Source organism: Phacochoerus africanus, chromosome 11 (genome assembly GCF_016906955.1).
Source record: "Phacochoerus africanus isolate WHEZ1 chromosome 11, ROS_Pafr_v1, whole genome shotgun sequence".
Taxonomy (NCBI): domain Eukaryota; kingdom Metazoa; phylum Chordata; class Mammalia; order Artiodactyla; family Suidae; genus Phacochoerus; species Phacochoerus africanus.
Genome location: NC_062554.1, coordinates 52,851,656 through 52,874,907, shown reverse-complemented (window position 1 = coordinate 52,874,907; position 23,252 = coordinate 52,851,656). Strand labels below are relative to the sequence as shown.

General features: G+C 47.7%; 2 protein-coding genes across 3 annotated transcripts in view; one reads left to right on the top strand and one right to left on the bottom strand.

The window, feature by feature from the left end:
- The window catches only part of FAM118B (family with sequence similarity 118 member B), a 49,269-nt gene extending 44,428 nt beyond the window's left edge, over positions 1-4,841 (bottom strand). For both annotated transcript variants that reach the window (XM_047753113.1, XM_047753114.1), the window contains exon 1: positions 4,773-4,841. The gene's annotated coding sequence lies outside the window, so the exon portion shown is untranslated. The remainder of the gene's footprint in view (positions 1-4,772) is intronic.
- Positions 4,842-4,904: 63 nt separating this feature from the next.
- RPUSD4 (RNA pseudouridine synthase D4) lies at positions 4,905-12,289 on the top strand. Its single transcript, XM_047753348.1, has 7 exons — positions 4,905-5,154; positions 5,511-5,676; positions 7,430-7,631; positions 9,407-9,500; positions 9,576-9,720; positions 10,820-10,917; positions 11,762-12,289. Exons 1-7 carry the CDS (start codon positions 4,969-4,971, stop codon positions 11,999-12,001), a joined length of 1,131 nt encoding a protein of 376 aa, XP_047609304.1. The 5' UTR covers positions 4,905-4,968; the 3' UTR covers positions 12,002-12,289.
- Positions 12,290-23,252: the final 10,963 nt, after the last annotated feature.

Below are 23,252 nucleotides of genomic sequence, written 5' to 3'. Positions count from 1 at the left end.
CTGCTCATAATTTAGGCCAAAACACTACAGCAAAAGTATTTCCCATCTCTTTATCACTTAATTACTATTCATACACTTTAAAAGAGGCCACTGTGTAAGGACAAATACGGTCTTTGAATATAAACTAGCCAAGAGCATAAAGGCACATAAGTGCAAAACAGACTAGAGACAGTTTTAACTAAAATAATTAAGGTAACCAAATCTGAGGTGGTGGTCACTCTGTAGTGCATACAAATGTTGAATTATAATGCTGAACAACTGAAACTTATACAATAATAATTAAAAAAAACCCAAACCAGACATAAGCAGGCAAAAGGGGCTACATTTCAAAGGATTATATATAACATGCTCTAAAAAAAATGGCGTTCCCACCATGGCACAGCGGAAATGAATCTGACTAGGAACCACGAGGCTGCGGGTTCGATTCCTGGCCTTGCTTAGTGGGTTAAGGATCTGGCGTTGTCGTGAGCTGTGGTGTAGGTCACAGATGTGGCTCAGACCTGGCATTGCTGTGGCTGTGGTGTAGGCTGGCGGCTGTAGCTCCGATTACACCCCTAGCCTGGGAACCTCCATATGCCATGTGTGGGGCCCTAAAAAAAAAAAAAAAAAAAAAAGTGAAAAAAAAAAGGGACGCAGTTCCTCCTGATAGTTATGAAGAGTTTGGGACAAAGACCTTGAATGTGTAATGCTGACTTTCCTAATGATCAGATGGGCCACAGGGCATCTTCTCTACCTGTGTACAGTCAGGTGGGGACTGGGACAGCCACACAGCTCCCAGGCCAGCTGTCTTCTGTGGGTTGCATCCAGTTTTCCTCAGTAACACAACAATAATTTCCACATGTACCATGGTATGAAAAAAGTTTGGGAAGCAGTAATTTAAGCTAGACCTGCCTGAGTCATTACTTAAAAGATGAATAAAAGTATGAGGGGCAAAAATACAGTGGAATCTCTCTGAAATGCTGGTATGGAAACAAGCGCTTACACTGATGTTACAGGTCAATACCACTGTTTTCTAAAATCTTACTCCAGCAGCACTCAATGAAGTAACCCCCAAACATAAATGTCAGCTCAGTGCGATTAAGATTAAACTGTGGAGGGAGTTCCCACCATGATGCATCGGAAATGAATCCATGACTAGGCACTTTGAGGCTTCAGGTTTGATTCCTGGCTTCCACTCAGTGGGTTAAGGATCTGGCGTTGCCGTGAACTGTGGTGTAGGTTCCCGGGCCAGCTCCAATTTGACCCCTGGCCTGGGAACCTCCATATTCCGTGGGGGCGGCCCTAAAAAGAGCCAAAAAAAAAAAAAAGATTAAACTGTAGGGACAAGAGCAAAATCCTGGTTCTCTGTGCCAGTGCTAAAAGCATCTAAGGTAAGTCTGAAATAAATTCCACCTGCTAAGAAAGAGAAATACTTAAGTGTCAGTGAAAAATCTTCATAGAAGATATGAAGCTTAGAGCTGGTAAGGATCTTCTTTTAAAAGACAAAAAAAACTGAAGCCCCAATTATTTGCTCAAGTTCACAAGCAGCTGATCTGAGTCTAGTTCCCAGATCTCCCAGCTCCTAATAACTGCATTTTCCAGGGCACCTTCAGAGAGCTCCTGCTAATTGCTTCTTTGAATCTCCCTAAAACCATAAAACAATATCCAAGTACTTCCTGCTCCTCAGGGAAAATGAATCACTGGTTAATGTGCAACTAGCAAATCATTGTTCAAGGAACTAGAATTTAACCTTATGCCACTAATTAACCTTAATTTGTGATATTGAAACACAAGTTCCTTTATTAGTCAGTCCCTGTTTGTATTTACGAAATAAAAAGGAGGATTTATTGTTCTTGCACAGGTTAGAAAATATCCTTAAAAATAAATTAGCAATTTTTTTTTGTCTTTTGTCTTTTTTTGTTGTTGTTGTTGCTATTTCTTGGGCTGCTCCCGCGGCATATGGAGGTTCCCAGGCTAGGGGTCAAATCGGAGCTGTAGCCACCGGCCTACGCCAGAGCCACAGCAACTCGGGATCTGAGCTGCGTCTGCGACCTACACCACAGCTCACGGCAACGCCGGATCGTCAACCCACTGAGCAAGGGCAGGGACTGAACCCGCAACCTCATGGTTCCTAGTCGGATTCGTTAACCACTGCGCCACGACGGGAACTCCAGCAAGTTTTTCTTCATGTAGTTATTTTGAGGGCACATACTATGATATATCAAAATCTATGTATCAGACAAGAGTCCTCAACCAAAAAAAAAAAAAAAATGAGATGGTTATAGAAGTGGAAAAATGAACTGCCTAGAACAGGTTTTCAACTTAACAAGGAAGAGGAAGGAAGCAATATATGTTTGCATAAATTCTTGTGTACTGAGAGCAACTTGATTTCCAATCAACAACTGCCTAGACTCATGGGATAAACAGAAACTTCTGCATCTATATTGGCTAAAGCTGTTCTGTGATACTATGCAAACAAAAACTTTGATTTTACCAAATTTCTCTTACAAAGTTTCAACACGGAAAACCTAAAAGTTCCTTCAGAAGAAAAGTGACCAGTGTTTTTATTCCTAGGCACTATAGTATATGCCCCAGGTTAACTTGAAACCCAAGAACACAAGCTCTGTGTCACCAGCAATGACATCTGAGTTGGTTCTTCATTTTATTTCCTGCCACCGAAGGCCAATTCTACAGGAACAGGAATCACTTCATGAACACCATTAAGGACAGGTTAAGGTAGAAATAGGTTCTCCCAGCCTCCACACAAACCCATTAAAGTCCTCATGTCCAAGTTTGTAATTTACATTAATTCAAGTCCTCAGGTCCAAGTTTCAGAGTCTTTGGAAAGGAGGCTTCATGTACCTACATAACATGGGATGGGTAACTGTTAAATTAAAGTCTGGGGCATATTAGTAAAAGGTAGTAATTCTCGACTTCTATAAATCCATCTTTCCTGAGAATCTGCTGTTGGAAAAACAGTTGGAGAGAGGAACGTTTCCCAATTCCCTTTGGAATTCCTCACATTTATACCCTAATCACATCTCTTATTACAGAAACATACACAGGTCTTCTCCCCCCTCCCCTTTGTAAACACATGTAGTTCTACCTCCATTCTTCGGGTCAAAAATGGACAGAGGGAGTTCCCGTCGTGGCGCAGCGGTTAACGAATCCGACTAGGAACCATGAGGTTGCGGGTTCGGTCCCTGCCCTTGCTCAGTGGGTTAACGATCCGGCGTTGCCCTGAGCTGTGGTGTAGGTTGCAGACGCGGCTCGGATCCTGCGTTGCTGTGGCTCTGCTGTAGGCCGGTGGCTACAGCTCCGATTTGACCCCTAGCCTGGGAACCTCCATATGCCGCGGGAGCAGCCCAAAAAAATAGCAAAAAGACCAAAAAAAAAAATGGACAGAAATTAGACAATTCAAAATGTTCAGATACAACTAATGCATGCCTACGATGCACTTTAGCCAGCTAAGGAAGATTTGTGAGTTTACTCTGTACCAGATGTGGGGATGAAAAAATGAGTAAGTCCTTAACGGACTCACAGTTCAACTGCAGCTGCCAATGGTACATCTTGATCTGTTCAACTCAAATTCAATCTCAAAGAATAGTACAGTGTAGGGAAAAAGACCACTGAAAGAAGCACAGCCTTACTACCGACAGCCTAGACTGCAGCATCCTAGCTGATTGCCCTGCTATCAAATTCCTCACATTTTCAATCTGAAAATTCCTCTTTCAAGGAGTCTCTCTCCTACTCTAGAAGCTTCAAAGACTCCTCCCTACTTAATCACTTCTACTTCAAATTCTTCCTCAAGTTGGCTGGCTCCACTTATCTGTCCAACTTTGTTTCATGCTCAATATGGCTCCCTTCAGCCAAACCCTATTAGAGGAGTAGGAGGTAAAACTAATTTCATGACCTCCTCTAACTTCTCAGGCAGCCTTCTTTCTAAGGAGTCAAAAACTGTTTCCTCTATCGTCAGCACAGATCCATTAATTTTTTGACATCCCTTCTGCGCTCGGCGTCAGCTTTCTTCTTAACAAATGGCAGGTATGTCCCAAGGTGTTTTTAACATTACCATCCCAACCAGATGGTTCCTTTTCCCTGCCACCCCTTAATGAAGTCAGACGGTCTTGACTTAGTGAAGTCGCTAGCAGTTTGGGCATGGGACTCCAAACACTGCACCTTGTAAGAGGAGAGAGGGTCTGGAGCGGTTGCAAACCACGGAGGGGAAAAATGAAGGAAGCAGAAAAGAGAAGGTTCGTGCTCTGTACTTTGTCTTCCCTTGGGAAGGAGTAGGAAGAGGGTGGGGGTGAGCAGACGCAATCCAAGAAATGAATTCTTCAAGAAGGCAGGAGAAATTCAGGGTGCTCCCTAGGAAGGAAACATGGGACCTGGATAACGGAAGGGCTCCCCATGGAGAGGACTAGTTACAACGCGAAACAAAGAGGTTGGGAGTCAGGAGGTGAGGGGTGGAAAGGCTTCAGATCCCGCGTCTCCGAAGGTCGAGCGGAAAGCAACGGGGACGCGACGTCCGGGGACTGGCCCAACAGCTGGGACCTGGTTGCCAGGAGGGTCAAGGTGGGCGCCCAAGACTGCTCTGGAGCGAGCGTTTATGGGGCATCGTTTCTGCAGGGCGCGGGGGCGGGGAGGTGGTTTTCAGTGGCTCGTCTCCCAAAGGGAGAAACGGTTTCCCAACACAGGCACCTCCGAGAAGGTAAGCTCTTGGGACGTAGAAACGTCAAGGCGTTAAGGTACCAGTAGTTACAAGCCCCAGCTCGGCTTCCCCACACACTCACCGCGTCTCCTCCAAACTCCACCGCTCCAGCTGCAGCTACCGGCCGGCGCAGCCGCACTTAGCGCGTACCGCCCCCACGTGACTCGGCCAGAATCCCGCCCCCGCCCGCCCCACGTGACCTTAGGACACACCCACTCCCGCCTCGCTCTGGTCCCTCTTCTGCCCTGGGTTTTGGCTGGCCCTCCCTTCTCGGCAAGATGGCGGTGCCCAGTTGCTGTGTGCCAGGTTTCTGGGTCCGGAGTTCCGGACAGTGTCTGGGGAGTCTCTTCACTTTCGTCTCAAAGCGACTTTGCTCCGCTGCTGCCGCCTCTAGGCCCATGGATGCCCAGCAACTAGCAGAGAGGCTCCGAGCCCAGAAAGAGAAACAAAAGGCGAAGGGGCCGGTGAGTCCAGAAGGATCACAACTCCCAAGAGGCAGTGCGCTCACTGGTTTCCCAGGCCGGGAGGGAGGTCTTCGGACAGGTCTCAAGTAAAAGTCGAGGACAGTGGTGGACGAATGGGAAGAAAGCGAAGGGGAGAAGGCAACAGTGTACTGTAGCTTCTTGTGCATTGGGTCATTGGTTCCTGCGGACTTCGGCCCGAAGCTCTTCATGGGTACAAGGAAGACACCCCTGCTTTCAGATTACTCGGGGAAAGCACGAGACTAAGGCACAAGTATAGGCATTCCCTTCCCAAATTCTTATACTTACTGAAGGTCCTTCCCACCAGGCGTTTCCCGTCGCTCCTTCTCTCCCTGTAGGTGCCCACGAACCCTGTTCAGCGGAGAGTACGAGAACTAGTGCGGTTCACAGAGCAGCTGCAGCGAGTCCACCCCAATGTGCTTGCTAAGGCGCTGAGCCGAGGAATTGTCCACCAAGACAAGGACCTACTGGTCATCAATAAGCCTTATGGTCTCCCTGTGCATGGTAAGGAGCACGTGGGAAAGGAAGGGGGGGCCCTGCTGCTGATTTCTGCCCTAAGTAGGGGCAACTCTACTGATTTTACTTCCGGGGCTCTCTGAAGTCTCTCTTTCAAAATAATCAAATTTTTGTGGGGTACTGTCTATGTAAGGCACTACCCAGGACACAGAGATAAATAAGACAGTCCCCACCTTCCAGACTTGTGGCAATTAGCAGTGATTTATAGAATTTGCTGTCTGCAGACCTCCAGTGAGGATTACTATAGAAAAAGTACAAAGGCTGTGTGGTTCTTGCCTTCAGGTTAGTTTCCATCAAAACTGGGAAAGAGGACATAATTTGTGTGTTGATGTATACCTAACAAAACCCCAGGGTGTCTAGAACTTAATGGACACGCTAATGATTTTGAATAAAGGTTCTGTGTAGTTGTTAGAGACAGCTGGAGTGGGTCAGTAAAGACTGATTTAGAAAAATGCCAAAAACATGTTTTCCCCTAGCAAAATCCTTTCCACAAGTGAAATTTTTTTTTTTTTAAATCCATCTTTCCTGACTCACTCCAGGCTAGAAGAACAAATGCTCAGGGGGCGCTATGGAGAAGGTTGTACATGAAGATAAGGAATTAAATCAAATATTGCCAAGTACTTTGTGTGTGTGTGTGTGTTTTTTTTTTCCCCCTCTCTTGACCCTCAGAATAGCTTCTTGCCTTTCCATTTCCCATGAGATAGCTGTTTTTTATTCTAATTTTTTTTAGCCACATATGCAGTATGTAGAAGTTCCTGGGTCAGGAATCAAACCCATACCTCAGTGGTAACTAGAACCACACAGCAGTGACAACGCATTCCTCCCCGCCAGGCACCAGGGAACTCCTCTGTGAAATAATTAGATAGTTATATTTTATAGATGAGAAAATTCAAAGTTGGAAAGATTATGAGTTCCCGTCGTGGCGCAGTGGTTAACGAATCTGACTAGGAACCATGAGGTTGCGGGTTCAGTCCCTGCCCTTGCTCAGTGGGTTAACGATCCGGCGTTGCTGTGAGCTGTGGTGTAGGTTGCAGACGCGGCTTGGATCCCGAGTTGCTGTGGCTCTGGCATAGGACGGTGGCTACAGCTCCGATTCGACCCCTAGCCCGGGAACCTCCATATGCCGTGGGAGCGGCCCAAAGAAATAGCAAAAAAAAAAAAAAAAAAAAAAAAAAAGACAGAGTTGGAAAGATTAAGTAATCTGTCCAAGGTCAATGGCTAGTTAGGAGGGAACGCAGAATGAACCCAAGAATTTCTCCCCTCAAAGCCCATTCTCTTAGCTCTTCTGTAATGCCTCAGAAAGGCCTCATGGTCTTGCATTTCTCACTAGAGTTTACTTGGCAAATTTCAAGCCTTTATTTGTGTAGTGAAATATCAGACCTCCTCATTTTTGGTTGCTAATTTTCTTGTGAGTACATAAGTAGATTAAATATATATATATATATGTCTGAAGAGAAAGCCACATGCTCTGGGACAGTGTTTCTTAAAATTTAATGTGCACATGAATCACTTGGGTGTTTTATTAAAATGCAGATTTTGATTTATTACTCTGGTTGGGGGCCTGAGATTCCTTTCTAGCAAGTTCCCTGGGCATACTGATATGTTGTTAGACCCTGGAGCAAAACCTTAGTAATAAGGTTCTAGAAATCATCATTAATCCAAAAAGGGCTATTTTCTCAAGTAGAAGTCTTTGGTGGGCTCTTTTCCTGGCCACTCACATCTCTGGCTTTTTCCTTCTTAGGTGGCCCTGGGGTCCAGCTCTGCATCAGTGATGTATTACCCATCCTGGCAAAGATTCTTCATGGCCACAAGGCAGAGCCCCTGCATCTCTGCCATCGTCTAGACAAGGAAACTACAGGCATAATGGTGTTGGCTTGGGAAAAAGAAGTGGCACATCAAGTCCAAGAGTTGTTTAGAACCCGTCAGGTGGCAAAGAAGTACTGGTATGAAGCCCACGGATAGTGGTTGAGGTGGTGTAAATGAAGGCATGCCTTTCATCTATCCATCCCTTCACATAGCAGGCACTCCTAGTAATAGAAGGCAGTGTGCTAGGACCTGTGGGCATATGAACAGATTTAGTGCTTAGAATATTAGAGTCTAGTAGCATAGTGACTCCTTATTAATCATGTTGGTAATACATGATTTCATTCTTGTGGCACAATGTCAAACAACAAAGCTAAAGCCAAAGACTTCTGGAGAATCTGCTCATTCTATTCTGGTTCCTTCCCTTGGGATAGTTTGGTTTTTATTCCTCTGAAGCTTACTCAACATATTTATATACGCATCTGGTACATACATGGTGACTGTATCCATGTGTATCTAAACACAGTATATGTACATATATCATATATTGTACTTTCTTTTTCTATTTAACATTTTGTTTGGGGATCGTTCCATGGTAGTGAATTAAGATTTATGTCTTTTTTTTTTTTTTTTTTTTTTGCTTTTCAGGGGCACACCCATGGCATATGGAGGTTCCCAGACTAGGGGTCCAATTGGAGCTGTAGCTGCTGGACTACACCACAGCCACAGCAATTCCAGATACAAGCCACGTCTGGGACCTACACCACAGCTCCTGGCAATGCCAGATCCTTAACCCACTGAGCAAGGCCAGGGATCGAACCCTCGTCCTCATAGATGCTAGTCAGATTCATTTCCACTGAGCCATGATGGTAACTCCTCCCATCCACCTAATTCATCCCTCTACCCATGGTTTCCCTTATGATAATTATAAGTTTGATTTTTGAGAGAGGGCAGGGATTTTTGTTTTACTCATCCGTATAGAACTAGTGCCTAGATCAGTGCCTATTTATATTCAGTCAATATTTACTGATTGAACATTTTTGAGTGGTAGTGTTATGCTGTCAAAAAGGGTCATCCAGTAGTTACAACTCAGTGTGAGTATGAGAAAGTGGATCAGCTAGCAGCCTAAACTGCTGCCCACCTGCAGTGGGCTGTCCAGGGTATGCAATGTTATTCTGAGTGGGCTTTTGACCCCTTAGCTAGTGATTCTGTGTTAGAACTCAGGAGAGCTGATTGGCCTGGAAGAGGCATAACATAAGGGCTAATGAAACAGTCTGTGGTGTGATGAGGGAGAGCTCCAACAGGAGTGAATTGGGAGGAGTTACTGAGCTGGGGTTGTGACTTTTTTGAGCACAGTCGCTCCAGTTTTACCTACTTGGCAAATAGAGCAGAAGTGGGCTTGTGAATTTTTCATTCAGGTCATTCATTTGTTTATTCATTTACTTCATATGCAGCTTGAACTTACCACCTTTTATTATTTAAAAAACAAAAACAGTATGCAAAACCATATTACTTTAGTTTTATTGTTTTTAATTTTTAAGTGATTTTTATTTGTTTCATTATAGCTTGTTTCATATTACCCTAATTTTATTTTAAACCATACATACTCATTTTTTTTAAGACTGGATGAGAGACCATGTTATTAATTTATGTATTTTTTTGTTTTTCCGTTTTCTTCCCCAAGTACTTTACAATCAACATCTGTTACTTTAGTAGTGAAAAACAAATAGGTTTCTAAGAACAGTGTCAAGCTCTCAGGCTAGGCACTACACCAGGAGATCATTTGGGGTCCTCCAGTCTTAAGAAATGACCGAAGTAGTGCAGAGGGTACAGTGTTAAAACCTCTAAGTAGCCAACTCAGAGGAACATGTCACTCACCTTTGTGGCTAAAGCAAGGGTCTGTGTGTCCCTCCAGGGCTATTACTGTGCGCGTCCCGGTGCCCTCAGCAGGAGTCGTGGACATCCCCATCATCGAGAAGGAGGTGCAGGGCCAGCAGCAGCACCACAAGGTGGGTGAGCGGCCTTTGGAGGGATGGGTTTCCTGCTCTGCCTTCGAAATCACATCTTGATTTTTCTGGCTCCAGATGACGCTATGCCCAAGCTACCGCATGGACAACGGGAAGATGGTGAGAGTACGGACCAGCCGGAACGCGCATCTGGCCGTAACTCAGTACCAGGTGCTAAGCAGTAACCTCTCCTCTGCTCTCTTGGAGCTCCAGCCTGTTACTGGTGAGGTTTGCCACCGTGCTGCTCTGGGTGACAAAGCCCTAGGATGCTGAGCTTCACCCAGGGCCTCGTGCTGGGCTTTACCCTTCCTTCCACCACCTGGGATTGTTGGGGCCCTGGGGTTGCAGCTGATGCTTGAGAGTGTGTTTCTGATGCTGATCTGAGGCTGAGATGATTGTTAGAAACAATTGGTAGCAGAAGGATAGAAACAGTTTGCTTACCTTTATTTAAAAAATTGCAAATTCGTTCCTCGATAAATGAAGCATAAAGTTACCACATGACCCAGCAGTTCTGCTCCCTGTATATATACAAAAGAACTGAAAATGGATTTACAAAGGTATCTGTACACCAATGTCCATAGCAGCAGTATTCACAATAGCCAAAAGATGAAAACAATACAAATGTCCATCAGCAGATGAATGGATAAACCAAATGCAGTGCTTCATGCAATGAAATATTATTCAGCCTTAGGAAGGAAATTCTGACCCATACTGCAACCTGGATACATCTTAAAGAAGTGCTAAATGAAAGAAGCAGAACACAAAAGGCAAAATATTGTGTAATTCCATGTATATGAATAGTCAGATTCATAGAGTGGAGTAGTGATTATCGGGGCTGGAGGAGGAGGGAATGGGGAGTTATTGTTTACTGGGTACAGAGTTTCAGTTTGGGGTGATGGAGTTCTGTAGATGTAGCGGTTGATGGCACAACACGTGAATGTTCCCAATGCCACTGAGCTATGTACACTTACAAGGGGGTTAAAATGGTCAATTTTATGTATGTTTTGCCACAATAAGTGTGCAGAGTAATACTCTTTAGTGTTATATAGTAAAAGCATGGCAATAATAGACACCAAGTTGATAGTAATGGTTATCTGTGGTGGAAAGAGGGAACTGCGAAGGGGAGGGCTACTTAGAGGCTTAACTATTTACACAGCGTTTATTTCCTAATAGCTCCTAGTTTGGTATATTATTCTTTGTACTTTACCATGGTTGGGGCTTTGCCAGTTTTATTGTGCTTTGATTTAATACCATTAGAAGCAGATGCTGCCAGTGGTATCGTCTCTATAGCTACTTACGAGTTTCCTCTCTCTTTTTTTAAGGAATAAAACATCAGCTTCGAGTTCACCTGTCTTTTGGATTGGATTGCCCAATCCTTGGTGATCATAAGTACTCAGACTGGAACAGGCTGGCCCCCCAGGTAATGTTGGGTTGACCCAATGTGCAGCAGAATAAAGGGGAGAACTTACTCTTTCTCCTTGTTAAAACCCTGAAGTGAGTCATGCACAGCAAAGATGTGTCGATAGTTTTAGACACGGTACTGTGCTAGTTATCTAGCTTATAGAGAAATTCAGAAGCAGTTAGCCTCTGTCCTCATGGAGCTGCAGGATCTACTGGCAAAATATCTCCACTTCATTGTTTAGCCTCACATTTTGTTAGGAGGCTGGGGGCAGGGGGGATGGCGGCGAAGACTTTGAAAAGGCTCAGAGCAAGGAGTTCCATTCATGGTGCATCGGAAACAAATCCAACTAGTATCCATGAGGATGCAAGTTCCTTCCCTCACCTTGCTCAGTGGGTTAAACCTCCAGCATTGCCATGAGCTATGGTGTAGCTTGCAGATGTGGCTCAGATCCCACATTGTTGTGGCCATGGTGTAGACTGGCAACTGTAGATCCAATTCGATCTCTAGCCTGGGAATTTCCATATGCCACGGGTGCAGCCCTAAAAAAAGCAAAAAAAAAAAAAAGAAGGCTCAGAATAGACTTTCACACTACTGCTCAAGAGCCTCAGTGGAAACTATTTTTTCACTGTTACAGCCCATTCTCTTGGAAGGCCAGAGAACTGGCCAAGGAGAGCTTCCAGGTGCGGTGGGTGTTTTCTTACATGTGTTCTGAACCCTTCCTGGAAGTGGCCTCGAAGCAGGCTGTCCATCACTGTGTTCCCAGTGGGTTTGCTGGTGCCCGTTAGTGTAGGTTTTCTGCCCTTGCATTGCGGTCAAGGAGGGGCTGTTGGCCTTGCTCTCACGAGCACTTTCCCCTGTGCAGAAGCTGTCTGTTGGTGTCCTGAAGAAGCTAGGGCTGCCACAGTCCAAGGCCCGCCACATCCCCCTGCACCTGCATGCCCGCCAGCTCATCCTGCCTGCCCTGCAGTCCAGGAAGGAGGAACTCAACTTGGTCTGCAAGCCTCCTCGATACTTTGTCCATTCCCTGCGTCATCTGGGCTTAAAGATGCCGAGTCACGATCAAAATGGGGATGAGGAAGCCTCACACCCAGGACCACAGTGAAGATAGGCAGTCTGCCCTGAATTCTTCACTTTGTTTGACTCTGCTAACTTCTCACGTGGGACAGACTCCAGAAGAGCCGGGTGTGATGAGTTAGAGAAACAGCTGCTTCGGGGCTTTTACTGGAGACTAGCGTCTGTTTGCTAACACTTTGACCACACTCCGGAAAAATCATCAGGCAGTCTCCCTGCCTCAAAGTGGAAGAGCACCCAGGACCAGGAGATCTGAAGCACAGAATCTCTGATCAGGAACTGTTTTCATTCAACAATAAAGCTCTTGGTCTCTCGGCAAGGTTCCTGGGGTTGAAAAGAACTTAGTGGTTATCTAGCTCCTAGAGAGGTTCAGAAGCAGCTGGCTGCTGTCCTCGGGGAGCTGTGGGGTCTGTTGGTACAGGCTTTCTGCTTGGTTTAGCCTCCGATTTGGTAGACTGCAAGCATTCTCTCCAGCCTCAGCCTGGGAGCCATTCTGTGCTCGTGATTGTGAAGTCCATGAAGGGTTGTTTGGTGAGCAAGGAAAGCAGATGAAAATGGCTGGCAGGTAGCAAGTGCAGCAGGCAGGTGTAAGGCTGCGGTGGGGAGTGCCCCCAGGTTGAGAGGACAGTTTTTAGCTCCAGCTGAGTGTTGCTTTGTGGGAACAGATTTTTCTAACTTTTTTCAGAGGTTGGGAAACCCAGATATTTATGTGAAATCTTATATCGTATTGCTAACTAAATCAAAATTTTTAAAAAACACTTGGAGTTCTCTTATGGCACAGGGGGTTAAGGATCCAGCATTGTCATTGCTGTGGCTTGGGTCTGCTGTGGCACGGGTTGGATCCCTGGCTTGGGGAGTTTCTGCATGCCATGGGCATGGCCAAACAAAACAAAACACAACACTTGGGCAGCCAAAGCAAATCATATTTTCTGGTTAGATTTGGTCTGCAGGCTACCTGTTTGCAAATGGGTGTTTAAAAACTTGTGTGGAAGTTTGGAGAGAAGTGCCATCTTAAAAGTTCTGGGTCATTGGTTGGCGGTTCGCTCCATGCAGCCTCTGTCCTTTCTAGACCAGGAGATGACCTTGGTTGGTCTGTAAATGCATGGTTGTGAGGGTGCTGCTGTTTTTTGAATCTCCTTTGTTTCAGAAGCAAGCCTGTTCTTGGGCCTCAGGTGGAAGATCCCTGCTGAGCCCTTGGGCTGCTCTGCTTGGTTGTCCAGCTTGCTCCCATCTTGTTTCTTGAGACAGTACATACAGTCTTGCAAACAGACACACCTCATGTGTCTGAGGTGAGAAAAGCCGGAGTGACAGCACAGCTGGGGAGAATTCCCAAGGACAGCTGTTCTGTGCTCTCTGTATTGTTAACACAACTTCCTAACCCCCTTCCCTCTGTCCACAAAACCTGTTACGTGCATGATGGGTTTAACTTTAGAAGCACAGGTGAGGTAACTGTGATACATAAGGCCTGAACATGTTGGCTGCTTCTTTGTCTTTTTTCTTTTTTTTTTCTTTTTTCCTTTTTTTTTTTTTTCCTGCTTTTTAGTGCCACACTTGCAGCATGTGGATTCCCAGGCTAGGGGTCAGATTGGAGCTACAGCTGCTGGCCACAGCCACAGCAACACCAGATCTGAACCAAGTCTGTGACCTACACTACAGCTCGTGGCAACGCCAGATCCCTAACCCACTGAGCGAGGTCAGGGATTGAACCTGCGTCCTCATGGATGCTAGTCAGATTCATTTCTGCTGAGCCACGATGAGAGTTGCTGCTCCTTTTCTTACAAACCGCGCTTCTTTGCTGTGTGCTGATGCCTGTAAACATCGCCCTTTGGGATTCCCACTCAGCCCCTTGTCATGCCCACACTGCTCAGTTTTCTCTCCAGACCTGGTCTTCATCTGCTGTTCCTGCCTTAGTTAAATGGTGCCACCCTTGTCCTGGGTGTCCCTCTCAACTCTCCTCTACACCTGTCCCCAAATCCAGTTAGTCTCCTGGTCTCCCCTCTTTCCCTCTCAAAGCCCTTCTCTGAAAATGCACTTAGCTCTTTAGTCCTACTGCCTCTTTCTGGGCACCAGCTTCAGCCTCCCCACTCTTCAGCTGTGGTGAGTTAGAGTGGGAAGGTGGAGGGGCAGGGCGGGTTAGAAGTGGGGGTCAGAGGCAACCTGCTAGTTCCCCCAGAACCAGACCCCGTGGGCGTGTGGAGACGACTCCAGGTTCCTGGGCCCAGGGCAGTAGCGGGCTGTTATAACCACGACAGAGACACTGCAGGACACTCCCTCGTGTTTTCTCCGTCGGCTGCCTTTGGCTCTCTAGACGACTTTTAGCCAGAGTGCCCGGCAGGGTATATAGACACGGCCTTCTGTCTGTGCTCGGGCAGAGCGCATGCGGTGGGTGCAGACGCCTCCGCCCCAATGGGAAGTGCTTGCCATGCTGACCACCTGGAATTAGGCTGACCACACTTCCCGAGTTAAGGGCACAGTCCTGCACAAGGCTCCTCTTCAGATACCAGCCGGGAGCTCGCGGGTGCCCAGGCCACCCACACCACTCACCAATGAAGGGGCCGAATGAACTTTCCACCACTGCTTAGGGTCTCTGGCTGGGTCTAAAGATTGAACTGACAGAGTAACAGGAGAAAAGCCGACACATTTATTTGATGTAGGTTTTACGTGATATAAGAGTTTCTATAAGGACATGAAGACCGCAAGAAGCAGACCTGCAATTTTATGCTAGGTTTGATGAAAAGTGGACCTTCGTGGCAAGGGGGGGGGTGGATGGCGGGGGTAGGACAGGCTGAGGGTTAGGAGGTGATTGCAGTAAACTGGGGGAAACAGCGAGGCCTGTTTGTTAGGTTTCTTCTTGGTGACTTTTAGTCTTTGGAGATAAGGATGCACCTTTCCTCCAGGTATTGGCAGGGGTTGGAGAGGCATCTCTCACGTGAGGGTTTATGACCAGTTTTAGGGAGGAAGGGCAAGGGGGGAGGAGGTCAAAGTGGGTTCCCTGCTTCTGCTGTTTTCTCAAACTGCTTAAACTTAAAATATTCAAGGTGGGAGCACTCTTTGTCATATTCTTGTAGATAAATCTGACTAGTATCCATGAGGATGCACGTTCAATCCCTGGCTTTGCTCAGTGGGTCGAAGATCTGGCTTTGCCGTGAACTGTGGTGTAGGTCGCAGATGCTGGCTAGATCTGGCGTTGCTGTGGCTGTGGTGTAGGCCGGCAGCTATAGCTCTGATTCGACCCTTAGCCTGGGAACCTCCATATGCCACAGGTCTCAACCCTTAGCCTGGGAACCTCCATGTGCCACGGGTGTGGCCCTAAAAAGACAACAACAACAACAAAAATTAAAATATTCAAGGTGCTAGATTTGAGGGTGGCATGTCCTGAACCCTGTCCCCAAATAGCTATGAATTCAGGGATTCCTACTTCCCCTTCAGGCTCCATAGTCTTCTAGAGTGATCCTCAGAACCTGGGAAAATGCTCTAATAACTATTTTATTACAGTATTAAAGAGGTGTCAGTCAAGACCAGCCAAAAGAAGAAACTTATGGGGAGAGACCTGGGAGTGTCCCAAACGTGAAGCTACCATGTCCTCTCCCTGGGGAGTCAAGACCCACCACCGTCCTAGCACATGGAACTCTGCATTGCTAACCAGGAACGTCCCATAGCTTCTGCATCTGGTGTTTACTGCGGTTTCATCAGGTAGGCACGGTAGATTAGATCACAGCCCCTGGTCACCGAAGTCACTCCAGTTCCCCTTCCATCTCAGAACCCCAGTCCTCTCATCGTGTGGTTGGGCTTTTGATGTGGACAGCCTCCACCCTGAAACAACTGGGGTCAGCAAAAACTATCAGGGCCCATTGGGAGTATTAAGGACACTCCTCTCATTGGGAAACGCCAAGGATTTTGAGGCTTCCTCCCAGGAGCCATGGACAAGAGCCAGACAAGTTCCTTACTAGACAACATTGCTTCTTTTCTGCACCCCGCTTCCCTTAGTCATAGCTCCGTGTCCCCTCCTCACCTTCCTGACTCCTAGAGAGTGACTAGCCTTGGTGGCTGGCTGAATATGTGCCTCCATTGGCTGTTGCCTTAAAACAAGTGTCTTTGAGATATTTCTGTTCACTTCCTCTCTCACACCCTGCTTAGCACACTCCTGTCTGCTATGATCCACATGGTGAGAATGGGATTTTATTTCATTTTATTTTTATTTATTTTTAGGGCTACACCTGTGGCATATGGAAGTTCCCAGGCTAGGGGTGGAGACAGAGCTACAGCTGTTGGCCTACACCACAGCCACAGCAACAGCAACACAAGAGCTGAGCTGCGTCTGTGACCTACACTTCAGCTTGCAGCAGTGCAGAATCCTTAACCCACTGAGCCAGACCAGGGATCAAAACCACATCCTCGTGGCTACTAGTCAGGTTTTTAACCCGCTGAACCACAACAGAAACTCAAGAGAATGGGGTTTTTAACCTGGAATGAATACACAGTAGGGTGAAGCTCTTCTTTCCTGGGGATTTTCACATGCTGTGTATGGACACTGACCATAAACACGTCCCAAGTACTCAGGTATCCGTGCCTTCCAGCCCACATCAGTGTGTCCACACACAACAGGACCCCCACACTGTTCATAACCTCTCTTTAACACCCTCCCCTGACTCATTCCCACTCTTGACACCTTCAGGGCTGTTGTCTGGGGAGGAGGCCTACATCATAGTAGGCTATGATGAATCATGCTGCTATAAACATTCATGTATAAGTGTTTGTGTGGATTTTCATTTCTCTTGAGCACATAATTAAGAGTGAAATTTCTGGGTCAAATGTTAACTCTCCTCAACACTTTGTAGAACTACCAGACTGTTTTCTGAAGCGGCTGCACCATTTTACACGCCAGCAACTATGTATGACGTTCTGGTTTCTCACCAACACTTGTTATTTGTTTTTGTCTTTTTGTCTTTTTTAGGGCCATACTCACAGCATATGGAAGTTCCTAGACTAGGGGTCAAATCGGAGCTTCAGCTGCCAGCCTACACCATAGCCACGGCAACGCAGGATCTGAGCCACATCTGCAACCTGCCACATCCAGAATTCATTTATTTATTTCTTTATTTAATTTATGCAGCACTTTTTATTACCTATCTTTCTGACTATGGGCATCCTATTGGATCTGAAATGGTTTCACATTGTGGTTTTGATTTGCATGTCATTGCTGACCCATGATATTGAACATATTTTCAGTGCTTATTAACCATTTGTTTGAAGAAATGTCTTTAAGTCCTTTTCCCATTTTTAAGTTGGGTTGTCTTTTTATTATCAAAGTGTAAGAGTTCTTTATACATTGTGGATGATAGTTCCTTACCATATGTATTGTTTACAGATATTTTCTGCCCTTCTATGGGTTGTCTGTACACTTTTTAAATTATAACGTTTGCAACACAAAATTTTTTAATTTTATTGTTCAATTTATGTTTACTTTTTTGGGTTGTGCTTTTGATGTCATATATAAGGAAACTGCCTAATCCAAAGTCATGGAGGTTTCTTCTTATTTTTCCTGATAGTTTTCTAGTTTTAACTCATATTTTGGGCCAGTGATCTATTTAATTTAATTTAATTTTATTTTATTTTATTTTGTCTTTTTGCCATTTCTTGGACCGCTCCATCGGCATATGGAGGTTCCCAGCCTAGGGGTTGAATCGGAGGTGTAGCTGCTGGCCTACTCCACAGCCACAGCAACCGGGATCTGAGCCGCGTCTGTGACCTACACCACAGCTCACGGCAACGCCGGATCCTTAACCCACTGAGCAAGGCCAGGGATTGAACCTGCAACCTCATGGTTCCTAGTTGGATTTGTTAACCACTGAGCCACGACGGGAACTCCCAGTGATCCATTTTAAATTAATTCTGAGTATGTTGTATTAACATGCCCAACTTTGCATGTGGATAACCAGTGGTTCCAGGACCATTTGTTGAAAAGATTATTTTTTTCTCCAATGGAACTAATAAACTTCCATTTTTAAAGGTCGTACTGGGTCAAACATTAATAATTTCATAGGGTAAAATTTAGTTTTATTATAGCATTAATGTAAATGAAACAAAATGGGAAATAATTGAAGTTTCTTATTTTGCCACCAGATGGCAGCAGTCCCCTATATTTATCATCCCTCTCTGGGCTGAAAGTGGTAACAGGCTTTAATGAAGTATCGAGTACCCTCTACAGGCATCTTGCTTTCTCTAACCTCCTGATACCCCTGAGACTGGCTACCCCAGCATTGTAAATCTCTATCCTTTATGATTTCAGTTAGCTTAAACATGGAATTTTCTGTTCTCAGGTGGAGAGCAAGGTAGTGGGGGGAGGTCACAGTTTAGGCTCCTGCATGTATTCAAAATAGACTTTGACTCATAAACAGTTATAAAAGTAGTACAAGTTCATTATAGAAATGTGGAAAGTACAATCAAGCTGTTCTCAGCTATCAAAAGGCTACATTCAGATAAGAGAACCTCTTAGGTGGGATAGCAAAATGGAGCCTTCAGTTAGAATCCCAGGCCTGCATTAGGGTGCCAGCCTGCCTTCACACTGCCTGCAGCACCCTCCCTGGCACACCAGGGGCAGCAGAGGTGAGAAGTGCAAGACCTACCTTCCTTTCAGGAATAAATACCTTCTGCTCTGACTCACTGGCCTCTCCAGTCCATTTCTGAATTCGGTTCTGAATTCCCGAAACCCACAGGGGAGAAGAGTTGCTACTCTTCACCCAGGTGCTTCCTGACTGTGCACGGGCTTGAAGGGCCACCTCTGCCTCGGGGGTCCCCTGGAGACAGCGGGTTTTATCTCTCAGTTCTGCAGGGGCCATTCATTTATGACATCGCTGCTTTCAATTTTTCACCAATTAAAAAAAAAAGCCTAATGCCTAATGGAAATAGGCACTTACCCACCATGAGCTTGCACAGCTTGGCTGAAATGTCAAGCAGCTTTTGGCTGCTTTTATTTTGGCTCAGTGTAGTAAAAAAATCACTGTCTCCTTCTTGATCAGAAGCACTGACTGATAGTTATGTATGATTTTGACAAAAAAAAACAGGTCAGTGAAATGTTGTTTAAGATGTAATGGGGGAATTAAAGACAGCGGCTTTGGAAGCCTGTGCTGCAATGATCCATTTTAGGCACGTGATGCGGGTGCATGGCTGCTGCCCTTCCCTTTTCCTCCATTCCCCCAGGGCCAGTCTCACCTCCCCCACCCCCCACCCCTGCTCACAGCCCTTCTGACACGGATTTAGGATTCCTCAGACCCTCATCTCTCCCACACTTCCCACCTGCACCTGTGGGCTCTGAACCACCTTTTCCCAAGACACACCAGACTCCCGGGGGAGGAGGGGCTGCGAGGATAGGTTGCTGGAGCAGGGCCACAGGGAGCCCCCTCTGACCCAGGCGGCTTTGCTACCCCCAAGCTAGGCTTTCAACACTCTGGGAGCTATTACTGCCTGTCCATCAGCAGCCTCAAGGAGCCAGGAGTGATGACCTGGACCCATTCAGGAAGCAAGCTAGGGGAAGGGGTGCCCACTTTGATGTGAGCTGCAGGGGCAGGGAGGGAGCAGGAGGTGAGCGCCAGGGCGGGGGGCGGGGGGGCGGGCTGTGCTGGAGGCCGTCTCCTCTCCCAGTCAGGCTTCCTCCGGGAGACAGACGCCAGCTTGTGTTCACCACCCCTTTCATGTCTCCATTCTCCAAGGCCAGGTCTCCACCCAAGCTCCTGGGCTACTCTGGGTTCCATGTCCCATACTTCCAGCCTCTGTCCCAAATGTGGCTCCCATTGCCTGCTCACACAGCCTCCTGGAGGGGGAGTGGGTGAGTGGGGGTGCTGGGGACAAGGGGAGCTGGGCAAGGAGCCCCTGGGGTGGGGTCCCAAACCACGTACATCCTTTGTCATGGATTCTAAGGGGCAAGTGGCCACCGTTTCACACAGGAGGCACCCAGTCTGAGAGTCAGAGAAGAAACTTTTCACGGCAGAGTCAGGAATCCCAGGCTGGGAGAAGCCTCAGGGTGCCAGTCTCCTCCAGCCACATTCCCGACAAGGAGCACCTCTCCAGAGGTTCCCATCCTCAGCGGTGTGGGGGATGGGGAAAGATGGGAGAATAGGGAGAGAGATAGAGGACAGAAAGACAGACAGACGGAGAGAGACAGTGGCTCCCCTTCCGTGGCCAGAGTCACACACACGCACTCCCCAAGGCCTTCTAGAGCCAGGCCTGAAAGCCTGCCAGCTCATCCTGGCCCAGCTGGGGAGTCTGGCCTTTTTCCTGTCTAAAGTTACAGAATTTTTCCCTGCTTCCCCCCCCCCGGAGTTATAAACCAGATTTCCCCTGTCCCCCTACTTCTCTGGCCTCGAGAAGAAAAGCCAAGAGGGAAAGAAAGCAGGCAGAGGGCCCATGGTCACGTCCAAGTCCGACCATTACCTTCCTCCCCATACTCAGAGTTCCCCGAGCCCCCACAGCGACACTGAGGGTAACATCCACACCTGCTGCCCATGTGGCCCCTCTTGCGTGTACTGGCTTATTTAAAGCCCCCCAGTAATAGCTTTGTGAGGAATCTGTTGTTGCTCTTAACTGCAGTTGTGGGTGAGGCCCATGCAGCCCAGAGTGGCCACGATGCCTGAGGTCACATCTGGCTACACATCAGAATCAGGTTTTGACCCAGGTCTGTCTCACTTTGGAGCCCTTGCTCTTCACCCGCATTTCCGCAGGTGAAGAGCAAGGGAGAGCCTCCATCAGAGGACTTCCAGGGTCCTCTTCCAGTCCTCCCAGGACCCAAATGGATGGACCCCGCCCTGAGAAGAGAGGAAAGAGCAGCTCAAAATGATGAGTCAGCTGTGTCTTCTTTTTATTCTGCTGAGAGCTAGCTGGGTCACAGTCTATCTAGGTCTCAGTGTTCTCACCTGTAAAATGGGTAGGGTGGGGCAATGCTAAGACCCCAGGCTCTAGCCAAGACCATCTCTGAGATCCCTTCTACTTGCAGGACCCTGAGTCTGATTATGCTGAGATTACTGATCTGGAAGAAGAAATAGCACCCTCCCCCTTGCCTGGACCCCATGAGGTTCTGGCCTAAGAACCTTCAGTGTCTCGGAGAAGGACAGTGTGATAACGCAATTTTTGGCTCTAACTTAGGGGGCTCGCCTGTCGTTGGAGGTTGAGCCTCCCAGAAGGGCTGGGACACACGGGGTCCTTACCCTTCTGCCTAGCACCTGGGCTGGGAGGTATGGATCTCACACCCTGGATAGTGAGTGATCACAGCCACCATTGCCGAGCAGGAGAATCAGAGCAACAGCTTTTATGGAGCACCTACAGTATACACTGGGCTCTGGGTTTCATCTGGGTGATCTCATTAAATCCTCACAACAGTACCACAAAGTAGGTGTTTTAGAGACCAGGAAATGGAGTTTAGCAAATTGCCCAGCAGCCGGCAGTTCAGAAGTGAGGGGGCTGGGAATTGCACGCACATTCTTATCCATCACGCTCTTGTGCAGTCCAGTCTTTGATTTCCACCAACTTTTCTGGAGAGGAGGCAGGTCTCTTGGGTATGTTTTTCTGGTGTCCCCAGGGGATGAGGAATAGCCCTAACTACGATATCCTGACTACAGTTTGGGGGAGAAGTAGGAAAGGAAGGGGGTGTTGGGTCCTCCCCACTTTGAGAAAGCCTAGAGTCCCCAGCTGGACACAGGAGTTGCCAGGCAATGATGGGGCAGTAGAGTCCCAGGTAGCTCAGGAGATGGCCGTGACAACAAGGTGGGAATGCAGTTGTTCCCCAAACTGGATGGTCCACCAAAGGTGGAGCTGGAGGCCATCTTGGGAGGGAGGACATGGCAGAACCCCCAGCCAAGATCCCAGCCTGGAAGTGGGCTGATTCCAGGGAGAGAACAGCCTCACGGGTGGCCCCAGAGAGCCTTGGCTTCCTCAAGGAGTGTGTGATGGTTTAAAGGTGATGACATGAAGCCAGGACTCTTGGGTTCCTGATTGGAAGGCCAGAAGTCCGAGAGACCAGGGCTAAGAGAACCCCTGCAATCTGGCATCCAGCCCTTTCACTGTCCCAGAATCAGTGGGGAGGGTTGAGGTTGCTCTTTCAGAAGCTGGCTTTCTGGGAGTTCCCATCATGGCTCAGTGGAAACAAATCTTACTAGTATCACTGAGGATGCATATTTGATCCCTGATTTTTCTCAGTGGGTTAAGGATCCAGCATTGCTATGAGCTGTGGGGTAGGTTGCAGGTGTGGCTAGGATCTGGCGTTGCTGTGGCTGTGGTGTAGGACAGTGGCTATAGCTCTGATTTGACCTCTAGCCTGGGAACTTTCATATGCTGCAGGTGTGGCCCTAAAAAGACAAAAAAAAAAAAAAAAGCTGGTTTTCCCTCTCATCCCCCAAGCAGGTTCTCAGCGCCCAGCTTCACTCATCCCTCGTCAATTTAGCTGCCAGCAGTTCTGCTGTTTGGTTCAGGGAGAGGGGAAGGGGAGGCAGAGCAGGAAGGAGCACAGAGGGAAGAGCCTGGGGTGTGGGGAACACCAGCAGCTTTGTCTCCCATGCCCACGTTTTGGGTGGGGGGTGGAATTTGTGGCAGCCCCACACCCCATAGGGTGAGCGGCCCTGTGTCTGGGTCGGGGAATCAAGCTGTCCTCACCTCCCTAGGATGAATAAGCCTCAGGGGCTGTGACAAGAGCTGTCAGTGCCATGTCCTATCTCAACAGTGGCTGACAAGGCCAGGCAGCTCAGGACACCTGGGAGACAGGACTGGAAGAGCAAGGTCCGGGGCCCGAGGTGGGGGCAGTGCAGATGGGGACACAGCCACCTTTGTGTGTCCCTGACCAGCGCTGGCCCTGGACAGCCTCCTGTCAGGGCCTCTGTCCCTGACCTGCCTCTCCACACCTGGACTTTGCACACGGTGTCCCCTCTGGCCAGCTGGTCACCTCGGTGCCCACTCAGGGCCAGGCTCTCAGCTTCTCTGGAGAGCTTGTTCTCTGGGGGATGCAGATGGCGACGAGCTTCAAGGTGAAGCAGGTGACAGTCACTGTCTTGGCCTTGGTCCGGGGCTGCCCACCTGGCCTCCTCTGGGCTCTCTGCTGGGTGATGCCAACCAGCCTGCCAAGTGCTGGAGGCTGAGGTTGGGAAGCATGTGAACCAGTGGGACACCCCGGGTGACCAGCAGATCCCCGTGTGGACCAGTCCTGGGAGGAAGCCGAGCCTCTGAGGGAGCTGGGTCCCAACCTGAGAGAAGCAGAAAACACCTCCTCCCAGCCCCCAAATCCTCCTACGTGAGCAGAG

Coding starts and splice junctions, on each gene's coding strand:
- RPUSD4 (XM_047753348.1), top strand. CDS start 4,969: ATGGCGGTGCCCAGTTGCTGTGTGCCAGGTTTCTGGGTCCGGAGTTCC. Junction 7,632..9,406: donor CAGGTGGCAAAGAAGTACTG/GTATGAAGCCCA, acceptor GTGTCCCTCCAG/GGCTATTACTGTGCGCGTCC. Junction 10,918..11,761: donor GGAACAGGCTGGCCCCCCAG/GTAATGTTGGGT, acceptor TCCCCTGTGCAG/AAGCTGTCTGTTGGTGTCCT.